At 42.6% G+C, this 26322-nt stretch overlaps 1 protein-coding gene across 4 annotated transcripts in view; it reads right to left on the reverse strand.

Annotated features, from left to right (window-relative positions):
- Window positions 1-26322, reverse strand: part of BNIP2 (BCL2 interacting protein 2) — a 2487402-nt gene that overhangs the window by 781492 nt on the left and 1679588 nt on the right. For all 4 annotated transcript variants that reach the window (XM_044077377.1, XM_044077376.1, XM_044077379.1 and 1 more), the window contains exon 6: window positions 18384-18515. In XM_044077377.1, coding sequence (XP_043933312.1) covers window positions 18384-18515 — 132 coding nt within the window. The remainder of the gene's footprint in view (window positions 1-18383; window positions 18516-26322) is intronic.

Raw genomic sequence — 26322 nt, forward strand, 5'->3', positions numbered from 1 at the left:
ACACTTAAAAGGGAAGGAAGATGGAAGTGATGAAGAATAAAGGCAAAATACTAAACTTAAGTAACTCACAAACACCGGCAACAAGAAAAAATCCAATGATTACTCAAAAATTGCTCAAGAACTAGGAATCTATGTCTGAAACCTAATGGCAGCAAACGAGATCTGAAGTATGTTAGGTTGGAGGGACATTATGGGTAAAGGGAGGAGCTTGAGAGCTCTAGGATCCGATGATCTGGAAAAAGTGGCCGAGTTGGATCAGTCTCTGATCCAAACTCCTCAACCGAGGAATGAATGAAAATTACATGATCAGATCAGGAGGAGTAAATTCTGGGCACACTGTGGGTGTTGAGAAGAGAACTTTTGGCTAACATCAAAGACAATACTTACTTCATGAACTTTAAGTGTACTCTGACTTAGGAATTGGGTCCATTCCAGTCAAGGTATAAGAAACCCAAAAGAGATGGAGAAATTAAACTGAGGGAATAAGGAAATCAGAAGCAAACCTTTGCAGCCTATGGAGATGACATGTATTGCCCAAGCTTTGTTTCACTTATTTACTGCTCACAGTTATCAAGAGATCTGTCTGAGACATACCACAATGATGCACTACATGAAGGAAGACACACTTTTTAGCTTCCACCTGAGTGGGTCTGGCTTTGATTTACTTAAGTGATCCACCATAGTATTCTCATTTGAGGCTGTGTAAACTGCCTTGAGGAACATTTTGTGCTGCAAGACCAGTCCCCACAGTGTCATGGCTAAACTACAAAGGTCTAAGACCTTGTCCTACCTTACTGTGATGCATATACATGACAGAGCACAACCATATTTTGGTGATGCCTCAAATAATATGCAGACACTTAGAAAAATATTGGGTGACACTAAGGCTATCATTAAGCTATTCTAATAATGTATATAATGTTTGTAACACCATTAAGAAACACTGGAATATACTTATGACAGACCCTAAGCTTAAAGAAGTGGTAGGCTGTGAACCTAAATTTACCTTTAAAAACTACAAATTGATTAAAAAAATGTTATGTTATAAATCCACTGGGATGAGAAAGTACAGTTTTGTACCTACCATAAATGTAGATGTTCGAGTGTATACACTGCTGCAGTCATTACACTTGGGTTATCCCACCGTCAGGCGGTTCCCCAGTCGGCCTGAGTTCCAAAGTCTTGGTCCGGCGTCGGTTGCTGTCGTCTCCTCCCTGACATCAGTGCGACAGGGGGTATATATAAGATGCAGCCAACGCCATTTTCTTCAGTTTTTCTTGCCCCAGATGTCAGGTGCCCCCAAACAGGTAGGCAATTTAAATTGCTATTAAAACATACATAAGAAAAGCAAACAACTTTCAGTTACCAGCAAATACTCCCCATTGGTAGTAAAGGGTAGAAGATATAGGTATGTAACAGCAAGTAAGAGAGGAAGGAGGGAGGGTAACCTTGACTGCAGCAGTGTATACACTTGAACATCTACATTTATGGTAGGTACAAAACTGTACTATGTTCATCGTGTTACACTGCTGCAGTCATTACACTTGGGTAGAATCCCAAAGCTGAAGTAGGGTGGCTGGTTCTATAAGGCATTAGGGGTGGCTATAAGGCCCTGCAGCACTGCAGTGGCGAAGCCAGCTCTGGATTTAGAGTATAGAGGCAGATGGTAATGCTTGGTGAAGGTATGCACAGAACTCCATGTTGCTGCTTCCAAAATATCCTTGGTAGGTACTCCTCTGAGGTAGGCAGTTGAAGTGGCTGTTGCCCTGGTGGAGTGAGATCTAATGCTGCTAGGTACAGGTTTCCCATGGTGTGTATAGCAGAAATGTATGCAATGTCCTATCCATTTTGAAATAGTCTGTTTTGAAATGGCTTTTCCCTGTGCTCCTGCAGCATATGCTACCAATAATTGCTCAGATTTTCTGAAAGCTTTGGTTTTGTCCAAGTAGAAGCATAACTGCCTGTGAATGTCCAAAGAATGCAGTAGTCTCTCCCCTTTATTCTGTGGTTTTGGATAAAAAGTTGGCAAGTGAATAGTTTGGTTTAGAGCCACACTTGATATCACCTTTGGCATAAACGTAGGGTTAGTTCTTAAAGACACCCTGTCCTGGTGGAAAATGAGGAAAGGTTCCACTGCCATTAGTGCCTGTAATTCTGAAACTCTTCGTGCTGATGTTATTGCCAGGAGCAGAGCAGTTTTCCAAGAGATATATTTTAATTCTGCTGTGTTAGCTGGCTCAAAAGGAGGTAAAGTTCATTTTTCCAAAACAAAGTTGAGGTCCCAAGTTGGAGTAGGTGATCTACGGGGCGGTCTTGCGTTTTTAGCCCCTCTAGAGGTACTGTTTCAGCAAAGGATTAGAGAAAATTGGTGGATCCGTGTTGTAATGAGCAGAGATGGCAGAGGCGTGGATCTTGATGGATGAAAAGGAGAGGCCTTTGTGCAGCATCTCAGTTAAATATTGTAGTATCTGAGGAATGTTTGGGACAAGAGGGTCAAGGCTGTGAGTCTGGTTCCAGGCACAGAATCTCTTCCATTTATCCGAATAGGCTTTCTTGGTACTAGGCCTTCTGGCATCCATAATGACATCCATAACAGCTTTGGAGAGAGGCATTGCTTGCTTGACTAAGGAATCTTCCATGCAGCTAGGTTTAAGGTCTTTAGCTGGCTGTGAAGTATCTGATTGTTGTGCTGAGTCAGCAGATGTGGGATTTGAGGCAAAATCCAGGGTGGTTCTTGTGCTAAGTTCTTTAAGATTGGGTACCAGTGCTAGCATGGCCAGTCTGGTGCAATCAGGATCATCTTTGGCTCTTCTTGCCTGGCTTTTATGAGTACCTTTGGAAGGAGAGGTAGTGGTGGGAAAGCGTAAACTTGTAGGTTTTTCCATGCTTGTGGATGGTAACTCCTTGTGCAGAATTTCTGTAGCTGGCAGTTCATTGGGGATGCAAACAGATCTATGTCCGGGCTCCACCATTTCTGTGTTATCATTCTGAATATTTGTGGATTCAATTCCCATTCATGGGGATCCATGATGTTTCTGCTTAAGTCGTCTGCCAGTGTGTTTTTCTCTCCTGGCAGGAATTGTGCTTGCAGATGAATTTGATAGTTTATAGAGTTGTGTTCCACAAGGTCATGGCTTGTCTGCAGAGGGAGTAGGAGTGAGTGCCCACTTGCTTGTTTATGTACCACATAACTGTGGTGTTGTCCGTCTTTAGTAGTAGTTGTCCTGGATGCAGCAGGTCCTTGAAAGCTATAAGGGCATTTTGTACAGCTAGCATCTCTTTTTGATTGATGTCAAGATGCCTTTGTTCTGCGGGCCACTTGCCCTGAATACATTTTCCTGCCATGTGTGCTCCCCAGGTGTAATCCGATGCATCTGTTGTCAGTGTTTGCCTGGCTGTGGGTTGAGTAAAAAGCTTTCCCTTGTTGAGGTGACAAGCTTGAGCCCATCATCGAAACACCTGTTGAAGGTAAGGAATTAGTGGTATAACTGTTTCCAAACTTTGACAGTGTTGAGACCACACACTCTTTAGGTACCATTGTAGTTTCCTCATATGCAGTTTGGCATATGGAATTAGTAGTATGCAAGATGCCATGTAACCCAAGGCCTGCAGAATTTTTCTTGCAGGGAGTTGGGTCTTCGTTGCCATCAATTTAAAGTATTGAGTCAGTTGTCCTTGCTTGTCTGGCGTGAGATAAGCCATCTGAGCCGTTGTGTTCAAGCTGGCACCCAGGAATATTATCTCTTGTGAGGGCACTAGTTTAGATTTATTTTCGTTTACTGTGTACCCCAGGCAACTTAATAACTTTTTTACAAATGCCAGATGCTTTAGAAGAATGTCCTTGCTCTCTGCTTGAATCAGGCCGTCGTCCAGGTACGGATACATTTGAATTCCTTTCTGTCTGCAAAATGCAATTACTGGTGCCAGGCACTTTGTGAAGACCCTGGGTGCAGTAGATAAGCCAAAGGGCAGTGCAGAGAATTGATAGTGCATTGAACCAGCTATGAATCTGAGGTATCTTCTGCAGTTTTGTCTGATAGGGACATGCAGGTATGCCTCCTTGAGGTCCAAGGTCACGAGCCAAACTTTATTGCCCAGCATGGGAAGAAGCTGCTGTAGTGTCAACATTTTGAATTTCAGAACATCCAGGTAAGTGTTTAGAGAAGAAAGATCCAGAATGGGCCTCCTGGCTTTGTCCTTTCTGGGAACCAGAAAGAGTCTTGAGTAAAATCCTTGACCTTGCTGCTGTGGTGGTACCTTTTGAATAGCTCTCATGTCCATGAGTGCTGTAATTTGTTTTTGAGCCTCTGCCCACTGATTTGGTGGCAGATTTGGCATTCCTTTTAACTTTGGCAGAGTGTGAAAGTGGAACCTGTAACCTTGAGATACAATGTTGAGAACACATTTGTCTTTGGTGATCAAATGCCAATTGTGATAGAAAAGTGCCAGTTTTCCTCCCAAGGGGTCTGCCAAGAGAGAGCTGTTTGGCAGCTGTAGTGGGAAGTCATTGGGGCTGCTTTTTATATGGTTGGGTCCTGTCTTCCCCTTCTTTCTGGCCTGATGCACCCCATTGTTGAGGCCTGTAAGGACCTTGTGGTTGACCTCTACCTCTTGGACGTCTGTATCTGCCCCTTTGAGGTCTGTCTGTAACTGGAAAGGACCAATTCTTTGTTGGCCAATTTCTGCTAAATCGAGGAGGCTGAACCTGTAAGAAATCCTTCACCGTTTGCACAGATTTTGCCTTATCCTCCATTTTCTTTAATACATCTTCTGCCTTAACTCCAAATAACACATCCTGCTGCAAAGGAGCATCCAATAATTTTGCTTTAATGTGATCTGGTAATGCATGTTCTTTTAACCAAGCATGTCTTCTAATGACAGAGCCTGTAACTGCTGCTCTACAGGAGGCCTCTAAAGAATCAAAACCACATTGCAAAGTATGTTTTCCCACTTGTTCAGCTGCGACATATAAATCCTGCATTTCTTTAAAATTAGGAAGATCTGAATCTGGAAGCATTTTTTTGTTTCAACTGAGACATCAAAAATTGCTGATATTTTAGCATGTGAAACTGGCAATTTAAGGCTCTCATTGCTAAAGTTGCAGACGTATATACTTTCTTTCCCCATCTGTCTAATGCTCTGGAATCTCTGTCAGAGGGAACTGGATTTTTTGCTGATGAGGCCTTAACCCCTTTGGGTCCCTGAGAAATAGTTTCAGGGTCAGCAACAGGGCTTTTATACAGAAATTTGTGTAAGTCAGGGACTCTGTAGTATCTGTCAGGTTTAACTGGGGCTGGAGGTAAGGAATCAGGATTTAAGCTGGATTCAGTATACACATCATCCACAATATCTAACACTGGCGGAATAGCAAGGGGTCTGTGTTGAGGTAATAAAAGGAAGTCTCGGAGTCTTTTCTTGGATTCTGAGTAATCCTGGCCTTTCCAATGGAAATGCTCCCTCATGGTATGTAAGGTTTCCCCAAAGGAGTAGTCCTCAGGCGGAGAGGCTGATGGAATTGATTCCTCAGCATCAGAATCCTCATAAGGGGGTAAAGAATATCCTAGGTCTGAAAATGAATCTGAAGAAATGGACACCTGGTCGGATGAGTCATAGTCTGCATCCTGTCTAGGCCTTTTATCAGGAGGGGGATGGGACCCCCTGATCAGAGTGATTAGGTCTTTGGCCATTTTGAGCATTTGTTTCTTAGGCATGGAGGCCTGTCCTGGAGAATGCTGTATTTGTTTCTTTGTTTTAAAGGAGGCTTAGACTTAGCAGAGGGTTTTTAATGCTTAACTGAGTAGGACTGAAAACACCCTCTGAAGCTGCGGGTTGCTCAGCTACTCCGGATCCCTCTGAAGGGTTAGTTTCGGTAGGCTGAAAAACTTGTGCATCCGAAGGCCCAACCATCTCCACGTGGGCGTCAGAGGCGGCCTGTGTTTCTGCAGAAGCGGTCATCAGGGGCTGCGAAGGCGCCTTGCTGAAAACCGGAGAACCGGCGACTGGCCTAGAAGAGGCTTCGTCGTCAGTTTTGGGCCTCGGATGCCTGTCCTTGCCTTTGCACTTTTTATGTATTCCAGTTGTCGGAAGTTCCAACGGCATGGTGTAATTGAATTTTCTGCCAAAATAATGTCAGGCAAAATCAAACCGACGTTTAATAGTGCGCTTGTTAAATCTAGCACAAAACCGACAACCAGTGACGTCGTGGTCTGGGCCTAGGCATGGGACACAATAGGAATGGAAATCCTTATGAGGTATTTGCTTCCCACAAGAAATACAGTTGTTAACTTTTACTGACATCGGTCAGAGGCAAGAAAAAGTTTCCCCAACTGGGTACTTAGCTTTGTAGAAGACTTCGGCTCTGGATTCGGAATGAAAATCTCAGGAGTCGGCCGACCGGCACTTGCCAACTGCTTTTGCTTTGGGCACCGCGCGGCAAGAAAGACTGGAGAAAATGGCGTCGGCTGCATCGTATATACCCCTGTCGCACTGACGTCAGGGAGGAGGTGACAGCAACCGACGCCGGACCAAGACTTTGGAACTCAGGCCGACTGGGGAACCCAAGTGTAATGACTGCAGCAGTGTAACACGATGAACATCAGTCAAAACAGTGAAAGGGACGTTCAGATGTGGTGGTTGCAATGTTTGTTCATATATCACTGAATGTAACTGTTTCTTACATCCAGTTACTGGCCGCAGATTTTACTGCAACTTTTATGCTGATTGTAATATGCAGAATGTTGTTTATTTTGCTGAGTGTACTGTATGTAAATGTTACTATGCTGGAAAGACAAATAGTTACTTTAGAGACAGGACTAGAGAGCATGTTTACAGTACGAATAGATGCGATGATAGAAATGCATTTGGTAAACGTGAAAAATGAAGGCACTAATCATGTTTTTAACTTTTTGACACAAAGTTTTTCTGCCTAATATTAGGGGTGGTGATGTGGGAACAAGCACTGAGAACTTGGAAACCAAATGGATTATTTTACTGCATGCAAATGCTGATAAAGCGTTAAATGGAAATGTTCCTCTGAAACCTACCCCGAGGTCACGTGATCTCAGGCTCTAATTCTGAATTGATTAAATAGAGCTGTTGTGTTGTAGTCTTTAGATCTGATGAAGCATTCTTTGGTAATGCGAAAATGCTTATCTCTCCTGTTTTATTTTTGATTTTTATGTTTTTATGTGCTTTTTTCAAAATTTAACATTTAAGTGTCTGAAGCCATCCGCTTCAGCAGACTTAACATCCAATGTATAACAGAAAACATCTCTTCAGCTGGAGGGATTCATTCACATGGCAGACGTAGCCTAGTGGAAGCCTTCTGCAGGCTCTCTTACTCCAGGGAGACAAGAACTAGCAAAGTCCCTCCCGGGCACATGAATTCCACAATCTCTCTCTCTCAATTTGTGGTGCTTAGAAAGGGATACTGGGAACTTTCTTCTGCTAAGTCTTTACCTGCGGTAGCAGGCTCTTAAGTAGAGAACCCTGTTACATCACCTCTTCCTAAGCATCCCACTGGGAGGAGGAATCTAACTGGATACTATCAACCTCTGTGGCAGTTTTCCACACTTTTGCTTCTCTGAAGGCAAGATGAAAGGGCCACAGATTTGACTGTGTGGACATCCTGGGGTGTATATGACTCATCATACCGCTCAACTGCCCAGATTGTTGCAGAATGTCCAGATTTTTGCCTCATATTTTTGATCTGTTCCTTATAAAATTTGTGGTTTCTTACCAAAAAATTGGGATGATCTCAGGACTGAATTCACTAAATAATTACATACATTTGATTTGCAGACTTCAAATCCTTCACAAAAATGCATGCTAACACAAACCCTGTTATTCTAGCAAATTTCTATGTTTAAAAGAGCAACATTTAAAATATGTCTCTACTTTTGGGCCATTGTCCTTCCATTATGTCAGGCTTTGTCCACATTTCTTGTAGTAAGAAGTTGAGAGCTACGGATGAAGCTTATGCATGCCAGGCCACATCAAGCAATAGGAATGTTGTTTCTGAGCTGGCTCTGATTGCTCAGGAGCTGATGATAAAGGTTCCAATGTTGAAATATACCTGTGACATGGAAGAGGACATCTTCAGTCTCAAGTACTTGATTCCTGGCCACAGCTAATACTGAGGCCATAACTGTCATTAACCTGCTGATGTCAAAAGCCTAGCGGCCTTTAGTACTAAAAAGGCTGGTACTGAGGTCACCAGCATGGTAAAGGATGAACCGAAAAGTAATCAGGACTGATAACAAAACTAGGGATCTGTTGGGGGAATCACGGACTCTGATTCAAACAGCCATGAACAAAATACTAAAATTCATTCATTGTGTAAGAGGGAACACTATTATAACAACATACAGAAGACCAAACGGGCACCAGTTAGGATAACAACACATTTTTTACTAAATACTCTTATTTACTAAATAATCTAAATTATAAGCTATTAAATGAAATTTACTAAACGTGTTTAAAAATTACTAGCCACAAGCCCTCAGTATAACCTAAGAATTCAAGATATTCTACAGATACAAAGACTCCATATATCATGACAGCAACAGAAAGTGCCTATTACAAACACTTCCCCTGAAGCATAGCTACTCTACCAGAAACAGAGGCAAACAGACCAGCTGCAACATCATTTGTGAGGAGGACTGGGATTTTCTCTAAGGCCCTACCTCCCTAGCCATGCTCACTGGCAAGTTGGTGTGCAAATGGCTCTTCTGAGATGCACAGTCATGCCTTTGTGTGATGTGATAAATTGACCCTACCTAGTCTCCGTCAGGGATTCTACTATGCTGTGCATGTCCCATTACTCTGAAGACAGATGTGCAAGCTTAAGCCTTGTTACTCCTCCCCTTCACATATACCAGCTCCAGCAGGTTCCAAACCACTAGTCAATCTCAGGTGACCTGAGAAATGGGGCTTTTTACCGCTATACCAAAAAAGCTAACTCTGGACAATGTCATTCTGAAGAAAAATTACAAAATCCTTTTCTTGGATGGGAATCCACAGAAACCCTTAACTGTTTAGCTGTTATGAATTCACCTTGGGCACTGGTGTGGCATTGGAAGGGGAAACATTGATATGGAGCACTTTAGTAACACAGAAGGAAAATTCACCTCTTGTCCTCCTTAGGACTCAAAGTAGTTACACTGGTCCATAAGTATTACTTATTCCTACTTTCTTGTAGGGTTCAAAACTCAAAATTCTTGGAAAATGTCATAATGGGCATCAAAATGTTCTAACCCCAGGCCTGCCACACTTAAGGTGCATTTGTCCTGAGGTGGACAGTACTTGTGCCCACACTTAAAGACTCAGGGTTTAAGAAGTGCCTGATATTTCTTAATGGGAAAAGCAAAAAAAGACAACAGAAGATGATGAGAAGCACCAACAGAATACTTCAGGCACTTCCTAAACCAAGAGATCTTAGCTTTTCAACAGGAAAAAGCCAAAAGACAGCACAACAAGATACTAGAAGCTAATGGGAGTCACAATGACACTGAAATAAGTCATCAAGAGGCATACTGCTAAAAACAAGTCTAATTACAAAGGCAAACAAACTGCTCAGAAAGTTAGTGTGTGCAAAAAAACAAAATGGTGACCTGAGAGGGAGCAAGGAAAGCTGACTAAATTAATACTCAATACTCTCCAAAGAAACCAATGAAAATAACACATCAAAACAATCCTGAAGAATAATTCAGGAAGCCTGGAATTGCCACTATGTGTTAACAGGAGATGCAGCAAATGAAATCTGAGGAGAGATGGGGACAGGTGCAGTGTGTTACAGGAACAGTTGGAGGAGTCTGGGTACAGGCAAGTCTAAAAGGTTCTGAATGACTAGTGACGCATGGTGATTAGTCTGACAGTTGAACTGGACAGAATGGATCACATAAGATACAGAGATGAAAAACCTAAGCTCCAGTGTGGCAAAGGAGTACACATTATTGGAACATCTACCCAAAATCATATACTTCTTTTGAAGATGCACAAGAAAAAATGCCTACACAGACCACAAAGGAGTCAGATGTAGGATGCATAAAAAAGTTGTGTACTCACCACGTTCCATGTTGGTAGTCCATCTCACCCTTCATTTTTACATATGGTTACTCGGCCGATTTTCAAGCTCGAAGACTTCTGGTTGTCTTGTGGCTAAGCAGGTATCCCATGGTGCACCAGTGCAATCCTCAGATCTTGTTTGCTGCTCACTAGCGATAGAAAGAGATAGAAAGAAACCCTTAACCAACAAACCAATACTAAGGGGTCACCAACCAAAAAATTTATAATATCACCTCTAGATCTTCCAGGATGGGGGCAGGAGGGAGGGTTGGTAAAAATGAAGGGTGAGATGGACTACCAACATGGAACGTTATGGTGAGTACATAACTTCTTTATGTTAGGTAGTCCAATCTCACCTTCATTTTTACATATGGGACAGCGTCCATAGCGTCTTATTCTTGGGTGGCTCATTGGAAGGTACTCCTGAGCACCGTGGAGCCAAAGGATGCTCTAACCCTAGAAGCCAAATCCAACTTATAATGAGTAATAAAGGTGTGAGGGGTATCCCACGTAGCAGCTGCACAGATATGATCAATTGTTACCCTGGCTTGGAAGGCTGCAGAGGTAGACAGAGACCTGGTAGAGTGAGCCTTGATCCTGTGGGGTAAGGGTCTGCCCTCCGAGCTGTAGATGAAAGCTATGCAACTCGAAATCCAGTTAGACAATGTCACCTTAGAAACTGGCAAACCCAATCTGGAATCAGAAAAGGAAACTAACAACTGGTCTGACTTCCGAAATTCTTTGGTCCGTTGCAAACAGAAATGCAGCTGTCTTTGAACATCCAACTGGTGAAAACGGTATTCCACTGCATTGCTATGATTGGGAAAGAAGACTGGGAGTTCAATGGACTGGTTCAATGTGGCAGAAGAACAAACTTTGGGGACAAACGAAGGATTGGTACGTAAAGAAACCCTGTCTTTATGAAAAACTAAATAAGGTGGTTTAATAGACAGGGCATGTAGCTCAGAAACACGTCTGGCTGATGTAATAGCTACCAAAAACACAGTCTTCCAAGACAAGTACTTTAAGGAAGCTAAATGAGACGGTCCAAAAGGAGGGGATGTTAGTTTGGACAACACAAAATTTAAGTCCCAAGAAACCACAGGCTCCTGTAAAGGTGGTCTCAGCAAGGTGGCACCTCTCAAGAAGGTTTTACATAACGTATGCGACATAAGGTTAACATCTGGAGATCCCAAATAAAAATGTGAAATAGCCACCAATTGTACTTTGATGGTGGCTGCATCAGATCCCTGCTGAAAAAGCTCCGAAAGGAATTCCAGAATTATGGGAACGGGAGCGGTGTAAGGATCCACATTAAATTTCTGTGCCCAAATAGAAAACCTTTTCCACTTACTGTCATACAGCCTTCTGGTTGATGGTTTGTGTGAGGATAAAAGAATATGGGACACTGATGATGAAACATCATGAAGCCTGACTAGAGATGGAACTGGATCAGCCAAGCTGTCAATTTGAGGGTTTGGAAAGAGGGGTGTAGCGAACCCGACATGTGGGTGAATAGATCTGGAACTGGGTCCAGGATCCAAGGATCTCCCAGGAGAAGAGGCTCGAGGAAGGGAAACCAAACCTGATGAGGCCAGTAAGGAGCAATGAGGATCAACTTGCTTCCTAGTTGGTTGGCTTTCTGTATCACTTTGGGATAAGAGGAAAAGGAGGGAAGGCATAGAGAAGTCCCGTGGACCAATTGTGTACCAGAGCGTCTCTGGGTGCGTCCCCCAGGGGGGGAATTAGGGAAAAATAACTGCTGCACTTGGCATTGACTGGACTGGCAAAAAGGTCGCAGCAAGGTTGTCCCCATTTAGGAAAATCTGTTCCACCATTTCCCATTTCAGAGACCACTTGTGGGGCAGCAGGACTGCCCGGGCTCAGCTCGTCGACTATCACGTGGGTTGTCCCCGGAATGTGAGTTGCCATCAGAAAGCGCTGGGAAGAAATCGCCCATTCCCAAACTCGCATGGCCTCTCGACAGAGTGGGTAAGATCTGGTACCGCCCTGTTTGTTGATATACCATACAACCGACATGTTGTCCGATTGTATTGCAATCATCCCTGGAGGAAGAAGGTCCTGAAGTGCTTGCAACGCCAGAAGCACCGCTCTCATCTCCAGAACATTGATATGCAGATGAGCCTCGTGTTCTTGCCATGTGCCATGGACTGTCCTGCCCAGATAATGCCCCCCCACCCGACCTGCGAGGCATCCGTGGTCACAGTGGCAACGGGCTGGGCAGGCACAAAGGGAGCTCCCATGAACAAATTGTTGGGGGCTATCCACCAACGAAGGTCCTTTTTGCATAATTCTGTCAGCAGAATAGAGTGATTCAGCGGTAGATACGGGAACGACCACTGGGAGAAAAGGAGCCATTGAAGGATTCTCATATGCAACCTGGCTAGAGGTGTTAACAGAATGGTTGAGGCCATCACTCCAGAAAGTTGAAGAATCCACTTTGCTTTGACATTCTGAAGTGGGAGAAGTCGCTGAACTTGTGAGATGAGGTTTTGTGCTCTTTCGGCGGGAAGACTAACTGTAATATCCACTGTGTCTACCTCTGCGCCTATAAAAATCACAGATTGCAAGGGCAGTAATGCAGATTTTTCCCAATTTATGGAGATCCCTAGTTGAGCACAAAGCTGGATGGTGATGTCCCTGTTTTGGAGAAGTAGATGCCTGGTGGGGGCGATCAGAAGCCAGTCATCCAAATACGGAAACACCTGGAATCCCTGACGTCTCAGGTGAGCTGTCACTACTGCCATGCATTTGGTGAACATCCTGGGGGCTGTGGTGAGACCAAAGGGCAGAGCACGAAACTGATAATGGCTGGCTCCCAGCCGGAAGCGCAGATACCTCCTTGACATCTTGTCCATTTTTATATGGTAGTAGGTGTATAGCAGATCTAGAGAGCACATCCAATAGTCTTTCCCTAACAACGGGAGTATCGACTGCAGTGTTACCATCCGAAACTTGTCCTTTTTCACAGATTCGTTTAATCTGCTGAGGTCCAATATTGGCCTCCAGTCTCCGGTTCGTTTTGGGACTAAAAAGAACCTGGAGTAAGTTCCGGATCCTATCTGGTCTGCTTTCATGGGCTGGATTACTCTTTTTGAGAGCAACTTGTTGATCTCCACAGTTGCCTGATCCCTGTGATTGGGTGGAACATCTGGGATCTTCTTGGGAACAAACGGGGGAAGGGAATAGGGTATGATATATCCTCTGGTAACAACTCTTTGTACCTACTTGTCTTGGGTTAAATTTAGCCAGGCTTCTGGATACAAAGAGATGTGACCCCCGACTGGCCCCAGAGAAACGCAGTCGGGCCCCACATCAGGAGCGCTGATAAGGCCGCCCTCGAAAGGAACTATGGCCTTGCTGATATTGCGGACAGCCCCTGCCTCTAGGGCGATGTCTACCATTTCCTCCTCTGCCTCTGAAGGAGGATTCACTCTGTGTGTCTGGAAAGGCCCTCTGGGACTTTTTGAACCACATCTTACCTCCCCTTTGACCTTTTGGGTATGGTCGAGAGGGTGTGGTAAAACGGACTCCCACAGCAGAGAGAGTCTTTCCTTCCTGTTCACGCAGAGTGAGTGCATCTTTCACCTTGGAACCAAACAAGAAGGAACCATCAAATGGGGCGTTGGTGAAAGTGGACTTAAACGGCTCCGCAAAATTACACAAGCACATCCAGGAGTGGCGCCTAAGGGCAACTCTTAAACCCGCTGCTCTGCTCGCTCCATCAGCCACATGAGATATGAGCCTCATGGAGGAGTTGACTATAGAATTTAGGGTGGACAACTGAGCAGAGATCCTATCCGGGACTCCCTCAGGACAAGCACCCTGTATGGAATCGCCTAACTCCTTGAGGAGATCCCTCTGCAACCTCGTGAAATGGGTAAGATAGTTCATGGATCGAAGTGTAAAGGCCGCTGAAGTAAATACACGCTTCCCAAATCTGTCCCATCTGTCGAGACTCCTTGTTTGGAGGATATACAGAGGAAGAAGTCTCCGCCAACTCCTCCTTTGCGGCTGCCGTCACCACCATGGCATCTATGGGAATGCAATAAAACCAAAAGTGGGAAATGCAACCAAACTGAAACTGAGTCAAAAGGCAACCACGAAACGAAACAATCGCCACCAGGAAGTCAGCCAAAGCTCTTTATTCCAAAACCAAGCAGACAAGGCTGTCACCAGCCACGAAAAAACATGTAAACGCCTTAATCCTCTGATAACGGACAGTATGCGTCGTCAGATTCTCGACTTCTTCAGACAATCAGTACATTCAATTAACACAGTATATATAACGTTGACCATCAATTGATTAATTGAAATTATTCTGCTTGTCAGTCTTGAAATGCTAATCTTAAGAAGCAGACCACCAGGAAACACAGCAAAGAACAGCAGAGATCAGCAAAGTTGCTAGTTGCAAATTGAATAAATCCAGGAACAAATGTGATAGTTGAAATGAATCCATGCACGGGAACCAGAAGATCAATACCAAAGTTTAATAAAACAATAAAAACACAATTAATTTAAGTGTTTTTGTCCAAGACAATCAAGAACTTCAGAATACTACAAACCTTCCGACTAACCAGATCCATTAGCTCGTCGAAAGGTGGAGACACGCAAGAGGCAGAGGGTTGGGACCCGAAAGCCTTCAGGTACACTGACTCCTCATCAGAAGGGAAGGAGACATCATCAGAGGACAACTTAGGGGACCCCTCCGACTCATCGAGGTCAGTGTCCAATGTCAGAGACTCATCCTGGGAGTCAATATGCTTCCTCTTGCATACTCTCTTCCATGGGGGCTCCTCAAAAGGACCTTCTGGGGATGCCCCGGAAGAGTGGGGGCCACCAACCGGTGGCTCCTGAGGCTGTGGGTCTCTGCTGTCTCCGGAGACAGTAGGGACGGAGACCGAAGTGGGAGCCCTGGGGGGAAGAGTGCTTGTATCACTGGCAGGGGCTGCAGATTGTGACAGCACACTCCTCATCATCCCAAAAGCAGATCTCTCCGGCTTCGAAGACCGTCCCCGCTCCGAAGAGACAAAGGACTTTGCTGGAGCCAGAGCCATCGGTTCAGAGATAGATGCAGGGTCTGAACTCACCCTGGCGGATGCACCGAGAAGAAGACTCGGAACAGACTAAGATCAATACAAAACCTCCCCCTCAGCACTGACAGAAGAGCTTCGGTCCCTGGACACGACGGATGGAGACAAATGTGTCAAAGCCGAACTCGGCTCCAATGCAACAGCATGGGGAGCCAGAACCGAGGGTTCCTTCGTTGGTAACAAGCACTCCGTCTCCGAAAAACCAACATGGCTCAGAGGAGGAATCACGAATGGAGACAAGACTGGTTCAAGTGGCTCCAGAGTCGACTAGGTCGGAGCCAACAAAAATTTAGACAGGGAAGACGACTTGAGGAGTCTCAGTACTACCCTCTCCACATCTTCTTCCGAAAGACTCCTGGAAGACCTGGAAGATAAAGTTGGGGATCTCGACCTAGCAGGCACTGGAGATTTGACCATCAAAGAGACCAGTAGGGACTCTACAGACCGGCTCCGAGAAGCAGAGTCAACTAATTGCAAGGATTCAGCAGTCGGCACCGAAGTATCTGTGACCGATTTCAAAACCACAGTGCTCTCCTTTGGCTCCAAAGAATGAGGAGTTGAGGAGGCAGGTTTTATAAATTTGGCAGGTGGCTCCGAAATACTAGCCGGTGCCGGAGAAGGCCTTTTTGAACCTTTAGATTTTGAGTCAGATCTTGACTTAGATGAAGAAGCCGAAGAACCAGACAAAGCTTCCTCGAAGGTTGGCTTCAAAAGACCCGAGTATCAGTTTGTTCTTTCTCTCCTGCAACACTCTAGGAGAGAAATCATGACAAAACAAACATGATTCTTGCAAATGGATGGCTCTCAAATAGTAGACACAACTACTGTGGCCATCGGTCAAAGACATTTTCTGGGAGCACTTCATACATTTTTTAAACCCAGAGGGTTTGTGCTCCTTGCTATCCTTAGACATTGCAACCCACAAGCAATCAGAGGGAAAAAGAAAGAGAAAGAAAATGACTGAGGACTAGGTCCTCTAACTAAAACGGGCCTAGCCCTGTAGACGAATTACACGAGGACTAGGTCCTCTAAGTTAAACGGGCCTAGCCCTGTAGACGAATTACACGAGGACTAGGTCCTCTAAGTTAAACGGGCCTAGCCTGGTGTAAGATAAAAACCTAGAATTTCCACTAAACACTAGACAGATTCAGTCACACAGGAGAATATTTTAAATAAAATACAGTGGAAGCAACACGAGGACGGACCAGGTCCTCTAAGTTAAACAGGCCTAGCCCTGTGAAGAACCGGGTCTTCTAATTCAAACAGACCAAGAAGGCACAACACACACACACACACACACAACACACACACACACACACACACACACACACACAACACACACACACACACACACACACACACACACACACAGACACTCTCAAGGGTAGCAAATTAACAACTGTAAGAAATTAAGACTTTAGCGGGATCCCGCTAAAGACCACCAGTCAACAATAATCACTTGATAGGAAACAAGCAATAGGAGCCCCTATTGATTAAAAATGGCGAACTCGCCAAACTAATTCTCTAGATAAGAAAAAAGCAAGTGCGTCTAACTACTGAAATACAGGAGACTACTATACTAGTCACACAGGGCCACAAGGCAATTAAAAAAAAATATAAAAAAAAAGGCGAAACCGCCAAAACTAACGGTTTAGGTAAAGCGCAACTGCGCCTAACTACTGGTACACAGGATACCACTAATGAGGTCACACAACAACTACAAGACAATAAAGATAAAGTCCTATAATGTATATATTCAATAACTATGCAAAAGATACTAGAATAATGAAAATGTGCAAAAACTTAGCCAGAGCCAAGAGAAGCACATTCGAACTCGTCGAAGCGGCAAATGAGATCTGGGGATTGCACTGGTGCACCATGGGATACATGCTTAGCCACGAGCCAACCAGAAGTCTTCGAGCTTGAAAATCGGCGAAGTCGGCTCCGAACCCATATGTAAAAATGAAGGTGAGATTGGACTACCTAACATCAGTAAACCAATCCAGCTACCTGGGGCCTGTAACTGAACTCAGTCTTCATGAGAACTGCAGAAGTACAGCAAGCATACTTTTAAGACAGTATCCCTAAAAGTTGGTTTGAAGATGAGGACTGCTCACAGCTGTCCAACAGCTTCATACTCAAAGAGGTACCCAGAGTGGGGGAAAAGGGATCCAGAGTAAAGTGTACTGGATCAAGAGTTGTATGGGATACTGACAATGAGAAGTCATCTGATAGAAATAACTGTGCAAAGAGTAGGGAGGCACATTGTCCTTGTTTTCTCAAAGACAGAATTCTCACAAAAAATGGAAGCCAAGGGGAAGGGAGTTCTGAAGCCTCCAACAACCATAAATAAAGGATCACGTATGGACTCTTACACCCATAAGCACAAGACAGACATGAACCATATAGACAAGGACTCTGAAGTGAAATTCAAAGGCCTGCAATGGACCTAGTGTTAGTATTACACTGGGGAGTAAAATCATGCACATCTCAACTTTGTACCTGTGCCAGAAGAGTAATTCTGAACTCCAAGGGGCCCCCAATCTGCAACTGTGTGACTCAAGGGATGCTCTACAAAATGAAGCTGGGTGCCCTAGGTTCAAGCCAATTCATTAAAGGATAAGCAACTCAAACATCACAGAATGCATTTCCCACTTCTGCAGGAATAGCCTCACTTTTCTTAGGACTCCAGTCTACCACCACGGAAGAAAACTAGAACAACAATCCTGGTTTCTCCAAGGACTGGAAGTCTGTGCATAAACTATGCCTTCACTAACTCTTTGAATTGTCTTCACTGATGAAACACTGACTATTTCATTGTGCCAAAACAGGACCCATCTCAGAGTGTAGTGCGGAATATCAGCAAGTTTCAAATGTTATAAAATCTCAGAAGAAAAAGTTTATGTGAACAAAAAGATCGAGATCTGAACTAAGAGTGTGATAAGAAAATACAGGTGTTGAGGACAATCTTTCTTATGCAGCCATCATGTTACAATATGTACATTATAAGACTTGCTTGACCATCCCTAACCATGGGAAAATCTGAGTAAAAGATGTCCAAATACTGACTGGTGAAAAGATCACCTCATTTAATGGGTCCTGTAGGTAAGACTCAAAGTTAAGATTAATAAAATTTAGAGAATTACATATTTTTGGTTATAAGTGTACTGATATTCTTATTTCTTCAGTAAAAGATGAAGTTACCTTCTATCTATCTGCTGATAACACCTTCGAAGCCATCCAAGACTTGGCATTCTTCTTCGTGTTGTGGCACCATTTAAATAGACTATCATATAATTTTCTGCTACTAACAATTCTAAAGTTCCAATTACATATCTGTGAAGAAAAAAAATGTTTAAAAAACAAAAAAATGCAATAATATCTTAAACTACTATAAAATCATTAAAACATATACTTATCTATACATTACAAGATTAAAAAGTACACATGTTCAAGACTGTACAGTTGTGTAAGTTGAACTTATAACAGTACGTATTCGAATGATCACTTTTGCAGCAGCCTTAGCTATATGGGTTACATCTTGCCAAGTATATAAAGGCTGGCCAGATTCCAAAGCTTCAGGGCACTTTCCATGTTCCCAAATAGTCAAGAAGCTCAAGCTAAGCTGACAAAAATACAAATTTGAGCGTGAAGATCTTCAGAGCTTTCCTGCCAGCAGAAAGAGGGAGGCTTAGCCATAAAATGACTGTTAGGAACAATAAAACATTTATGTCCACACCATGGCATAAAAACACACCAAAAACAAGGGGGATGGTGGTAGGTAGCAGCTACTGCAGCAGTGATCATTCAAACATCTACTGTAAGGTAAGTTCAACTTACACAAAAGAACTATGTTCATCATATTGACCACTGCTGAAGTAGCCTTAGCTATAAGAGTAGATTACCATAGAGAACTGCATTTGGAAGGAATACACGGATAATGGTCCTAGCATAGCTTGAGGTGGGCCTAGAGAAGGAATCAAGCTTACAAGTGCTTTGTAAAAATATGCACAAAGGACAAAATAGCAGTTTCTACAATATCCCTAGAATACAACCCTTTCCAAAAGCCACAGCTGAAGCCAAGGCTCTGGTATAGAGGGTCTTCATCCTGCCTTGGAATAGATCCAAGCCTTAGACAACCATTTGGAAAGGTTTTCCCTTCTTCTTACATACACAAGAAATAAACACGACATTCAAAGATCTAAGAAATATAATTCTGTCAAGATAGTACCAAAGTTGGTGGTGGACAGAAAAGGTATGGAATACTTTTTTCCCTCAATTTTAGATTCAATAAAGAAAATGGGGAGATGGATAGTTTGTCTTAAAGTAAACCTGGTTAACACTTCATGAATAAAAGAAGGATTAGTTCTCAAAGGAACCCTGTCTATGGAAAATAAGATAAGGTTAACTCACAACAAGAGCTTGCAACTCAGATACCCTTCTGCAGAAGTTAGAGCAATTAGTAAAACTGTTTTCCATGTTATGAACTTCAAGTCAGCCAGATTAAATGGTGCAACTGTTAGCTTCTCTAACACAAAATTAAGATCCCAAGGAGGGGCCAAAGGTTTACTTGGCAGCTTCTTAAGTAAAACTGCATTCAAGAACATTTTGATATGAGACTGCTTTGAAAGAGGAGGATCTATGTGCAGACATACTGCAATGGCCAATAAATGAAGCTGGACAGAGAAATTAGAAAAGCCACAGGATAGTAATTCACACAAATATTGTGAAATGAGAGAATAACTAGCCCCGAATGGGTGCTGGTTATGTTGAGGGCAACAGTAAGAAAAACTTTTCCATTTGCTAATATGTGACTTTCTAGTAGCAAGCTTTCTTGACTCCATTACTACCTGCTGTACGTTGTCAGTAAACAGAAGCCTGAAACGAACTAAGACCTTAATCATCCAGGCAGTCAATTGAAAATGATTGATACTGGACTGTAGATCTAGTTTGTGAGCAAGCTTGTGGTAATTCCCCTGGGTATTAAGGAAAGAGGGGAGAACCATATTTGCCTAGGCCAGAAGGGAGTCACCTCAATGATCTTGGGGGATTTCTTCCGAATCTTCAAAAGTACCTGGGATATTAGAGGAAACAGTACAAAGCATACAGGAGCATTCCTATACAAGGAAAGGAAAAGGCATCAGTCTTTTGGGCCTTCTAGCATAGAGTCCTGGAAAAGAATCTTGCCAGTTGACTGCCCAGTGAGGAGGCAAAGAGGTCTACTTGAAGAACTCCCCACACATGGATCAAATGATGAAAGACCCCCCCCTCCAAATCTAGTTTCCATTTGCGAGGGTCTGCCCTGGTCCTGCTCAGCTGGTCTGCACATGATTTTATTTTGACAGAACTTAGGATGCCTGTAGATTGCAACTGTGGTGTGAAGCTACATCCCAAGCTGACATGGCTAGTCTGCAAAGGGGTATAAGCTGGTTCCCCCTTGCTTGCTGATGTACAAGACTGTGGTATTGTCTGAAACCACTTTGAGGTGTTCCTGGGGGGTCAAAGATGGTTCAGAGAGTTGACTGCCTTCATCAGGGCAAGGATTTCCTAGTTATGTATGTGCTTGTGTCCATCCTTTGTGTCCTACACAGCTGCACTTTTATCCCTCCTGAAACTGCTCCCCAAGCAAAGACAAACCATCTGTGGTGACTGACTTCTTTGAAACAGGGAGGGGGGAAGGGGAAACCTGGACTTTCTCCACCAAAAAAATTCTCTTCTGACAAACTCCAGCAGTGGGATTTGAAAAGATAAAAGATGTTGATGCTGGCACCAAACAGATTTCAGACACCGCTGTATCTACCGCGTGTAGAGTCTTGTTAAGGTATCATGACAATCACAGATGCCATGAGACACAAAATCTTGAAGTATTCACTCACAGTGACTAAAGTCTGTGGAAAACCTTAAAAACAGCTCTAAATCTATTTTTTTCCTGTGGAGGAAAGGCTTTTTGAATTGAGGTGTCTAGCTGACATCCCAACAACACAATCCTAAAAGACTTTTGACTGCTCTCTTGCAATTGCAGCTTGTGGAAGAGAGCTCCCACCCAAGAAAGAGATTCCTAACACTTTGAAAAGGACTGCAAAGATCAGTAAGTCATCTAAATATGAAAAAATGTGGATACCTGTAGCCTGCAAGGAGCTGTAACTGGAGATAGACACTTTGTGAACATTCTTGGTGCAGTGGACAGCACAAAGCTTAAGGTAGAGAAATGATAATGGGATCCAGACATGCAAAACCTTAACAAATGTCTAAAGACTGGATGAATAGGGATGTGATAAGCATCTTATAAGTGTAGTGTTACCAAAAAGCTTGAAAGAGGAAGAAGGGGTAACAGGTTGTGAAGTGAGATGATTTTGAATTTGGGAACCATCACAAACAGGTTTAGGAAAGAAAGACCCAGTAATGGTCTCCAAGCATTTTCTTTCTTTCTTTGGCATTAGGAACAAGAGTCTGATCTGGAGGAACAGGAATGATCCCCAAAAAGGGGGAAATTTCCTCCCACTGCAATCTGTGACCTAGATGAATAATACTCAGAGGCCATTTGTCTGAATCAATCTGCTGCTGAAACAGAAACACTGAAATTAAGACTTTCTGTAAGAAAAAGAGAGCCAGGATGGGAGTGGGTCACAAACTCTCTTGAACAGTCATTCAGATGTACTAGACTGCCATTGGTTTTGGGAAGTTAGAGACTTCTTTTTGGAAATCCGTTGTCATTCCTTCTTAAATGTCTGTTTACTTGTATTTTGCTGAGACAGTTTACTTTGTTTTCTGCCAAAAATGGAGAAGGCGAAAGAAAATCCCTTGGACAATTTAGAGATTCGAAAATCTTAGAGATTCCCAAGATCAGCTTGTCCCTTTCATCAGTAAACCTCTATCCAAAGGAGAATTTAAAATCTCACTTTAAACATCTTTAAGGTTTGAGAATGCAGCCATGGAAACCCTCCTTAAAACAGTACCAGGGGCCATGGCCCATGGAGAAGCATCAACAGAGTCATACATGCACTGCAAACAATGAGTAGTGACCTGTGCAAAAGAAGAAACTATGGGCCAGACTCAATAAAACCTACACTAATTGTACACTAAGTGTACACAAGTACTCAAGAACATTCTTATCACATTTTTGTGCTTTCTATCACTCAGAAAGATTACACTAAAGTGTACATGTAGTCTACACTTTATGGTAACCTTTATGAATCCCTGTCAATATTTAAAGCTGCAAGAATATCAGTAGGAAAACTAAAATTTGGAGGAAGAAGGTGTGAGTTATTTCTGTGTTGTCTGTTCAGTCAGAACAGGGTACACAGTGTAGGCATTAGTGAATCCCAGGTAGGTTATTTAAGAACAGATTTTCCTCACTAGAAGACTCTGCAGATAAAACATTTCTTATACTTTTAGATTTTGTCAGAACAAACTTCAACGTATGAACATGACAATCAAATTCTGAAAACCAAAGTTGCAGAAATATATACTCCCATCAAACCTATCAATAATTTTCCCATCCTTATCAGAAAGAGTAGAAGTGGAATTAACTAAGTGTTCAGCAGCAGTGAGATCCACTAAGGCTAAAGATGCTGAGTCAGGTTTGAGTATGGTGAATAAAAATGTAAAAGACTGAGAAATGTTATACATCCTATCTGCCTTTTTTTAGGGGCAGCTGGCTGGCTAACAGGAAAATAGCAGGCAGTAACACATATACCCCCTAAAGATGACAAAACAGGAAGAATGGGTGTAGGTTCTGGAAAATCCTTCTGCAACCACACACAATATTTTCTGAGGGACTGAGAAATCTCATTTTCCCCCACTGAGAACATTGGCACATTCTAGCAACAGTCTCAAAGAAAAAAGAAACCCCACATGGAGAATCAAAAACTGAGCTCTCCTCTGTGTCTGAATCAGAAATCTAAGGAGAAAAAAACTGAATCCGTCCTTGTGTCTTCCTGTTCTGATTCAGAATCTTGAATATCTTTAGGAAGAGGATTCCCTCTTTCTTTTAACAGAAAAGTACAGTTGTGTACACTTACCATAAATGTAGATGTTCGAGTGTATTCACTGCTGCAGTCACCACATTTGGGTTATTTGCCTGCAAATAAGGTTAAAACTAACCTTAACGTTACAATCAATCCTACCCAACCACCGCAATTCTCTAATACTGAAATACTCGCCTTAAAGATTCACTTAAACAAAGATAAAAGTATTAACCTAATTGTTTTATATATCCCCCCCGGGAACAATGTCTATACATTGGAGAATATACTAAACTGGCTAATGAATAACTACCCACAAGAAACTATAATTATGAGTGATGTTAACATTGATTGGTACCTATGCTCTAATAATAATAACCCCACTAACATCAACCTTCATGGTTACTCACAAACGATTACTACATCCACCAGAATGGGAAACTCTAATCAAAAGAAAGCATTCTTGATTGGATCCTTATAAACAGTCACCCTCACACATATCGTCCGAACCCTGCCTAATGAAATTAGTGACCACCTTATCACATATATTACTAAAAATAAACCAGACCACTCCACTGTCCCAGTCTTTAGATCTATAAGAAACAAAAAACTTTGACCTCATAAAATTTAAAATGAGCTGCAATCCTGTAACTGGACACCACTCAAATATCTTCCCTAGATGAAGCAGTAGAACATTTCAATACCACCTTCCTATCCATACTAGATACCCATGCCCCAAAAGACTCATCAAAACCAAAACAAAGATTGCCCGTGGCTCTCAACTGAGTCTAAACTTAAAATAAAACTCAGAAATAAAGCTTGGAATACCTGGCAAAACCAAAACAATCCTAGACTTCCAACAACTAAGAAATGCAAAAAGCCATAGTAGCTGACAAAAAATTTTTATTGTTTGTTACAGAATAAGCACCAAAATAACCCTCAGAAATTCTGGGCAGGCTTGAATAACCTTCTCCACCCAGGTAAATCATCCACTCCAACTCCTGAAACAGCAATGGATAAAGACCCCATAGAAATAGCCAATACCTTCAATATGTTCTTTACAAACATTACCAAAACCTTAGCCAACCAACTATCCTCTTGTAGCCAACCGATCATGGAAACACTACCACAACCTTTAAAGACCTTCTTCCTAAAAGTGTCCCTACATCTTCAATAAGAGCCCTTTTACAAAAACTTAAACCATCTACCCCTCTGCAGACCTACTCCCAGCAGAATACCTTCAAAAAGCTGCAGATGTTATAGCCTATCCAGTTTCTATCCTCATTAATCGAACTTTCTCAGAGTCAATAGTACCAACTTTATGGAAAGTATCCCATGTAATACCACTCCATAAAGGAGGGACATCCACTGAATTATCTAACTATAGGCCCATAGCGTTAATGTCCCCATTAGCCAAAATTATGGAAAGATGTATGCACAAACAGCTACTCCACTATCTTATCCATAACAACCTACTAGCCAACTCCCAGCATGGTTTCAGACCCAAACACAGTACCACAACTGCCCTTCTCTCCTTCACTGACACAATAAACCATAACCGTAATGACAAGAAAGTGTCCTCTGCCTTATTTCTAGACCTATCAAAAGCATTTGATATGGTCAACCATCAACTACTCATGGAAACCTTAAAACCTTTACCTGGATAACTTTACACTAGACTGGTTTAAAGCCTACCTCTCAGACAGGAAACAAGCAGTATTGTGGCAGAATACTCTCTCCACTTTACTACCAAATACCATTGGGGTCCCTCAAGGGTCCATTTCTTCATTAATGACCTCCATACAGTCATTCCGAGGCCACCTGTATTCAATATCACGGATGACTCAACACTGGTTTGTTCGATACATCTCCAGACAGACTATTAACTAAAACCCAAAATTGCTTCACCAAAGTCGAAAACTGGCTATTAGGTCGACAGTTAATCCTAAATCCTAAAAAAACTAAATTATTGATCTTTCAACCCACCCACAAAATCACCTTATTGATGTCTCCATAACATCCAAAAATGGTACTATCATTTCCCCAGACCCCCACACGAAATTGCTTGGAGTTACTATTGATAATAAACTGAAATTCGACATACATATCAACCTGTCCATCAAAACAGTAAAAAAATTAGGATCGCTCTATAGAATTAAAACTTCCTAACACCAAGTACTAAAATCACCATTGCCCAAACACATTTGCTCTCCACCCTTCTTTATTCATCTGCAATATTCACCAATCTTAACAAAACCATACTTGATAAACTATCCAGCTCATATAATCATATAGCTAGATTTGCAGCAGGAACTCCATACAGGACCCATCACTGCACCAACCTCAAAACCTAACATGGATTGAACTCCCAACCTTGTTAGAATTACCCAACTTACTGAGGTATATAAAATTCTCAAAAACCCCAACAATTGTCCTTCACTTCAGAACCTAGTCCTTCTATACTCTAATCTTAACAGTCTCGTTCTGCAAACAGACCACTCATAAAGATGGTCAAAGCTTACAATACTGGAGGAGATGCACTCTTTCCAAACGCCGTTGGAAAAGTCTGGAACTCTCTTCCCACCAGTATTCTTTCCTCTACCTCTCTACCCCACTTCAAGAAACAACTGTTTCACCACTATCAGAAGCACTGGCTTTGCCAATGCTCATCTCCTGACTGACATTTCCTAGTCTCTATTATCTACCTGAATTGTTCATTGTCTTCATTATTTTATTTCCTTATATGCATTGTTATCAAATGAATTTTGCAACCTGATTGTTTGTTTGATATTTGACTGTTTCTCTCTCTGTAATATTATAATTTTGGAAATGTCTGTATTTTGTATATTGTTTGGAGCTTTTCTCCCCGGGCCTCCGCTGAAAAAGGACATTGTATCCAGTCGGATTTTTTCCCGGTTAACAAATGTAAAATAAAATAAAATAAAATAAATAAAGGTAGCCCTTAGCCAGCCTGAATACCAGAGTCTTCGGATTTCTGCATCGGATGCTGTCGCTTCTTCCTTGATGTCAGGTCATTAGGGGTATAAAACATGCAGAAGACGCCGTTACATCAGTTTTTCTTGCCCCAGATGTCAAGTGCCCCCACAATAGGAAGCGATTAAATGGTATGGTAAATCCCCATCAAAAAGCAAATACACAAGTAAAAATAAATATACCAA

Source organism: Protopterus annectens, chromosome 7.part0 (assembly GCF_019279795.1).
Source record: "Protopterus annectens isolate FY-2018-M chromosome 7.part0, PAN1.0, whole genome shotgun sequence".
In the NCBI taxonomy this organism is placed as follows: domain Eukaryota; kingdom Metazoa; phylum Chordata; order Ceratodontiformes; family Protopteridae; genus Protopterus; species Protopterus annectens.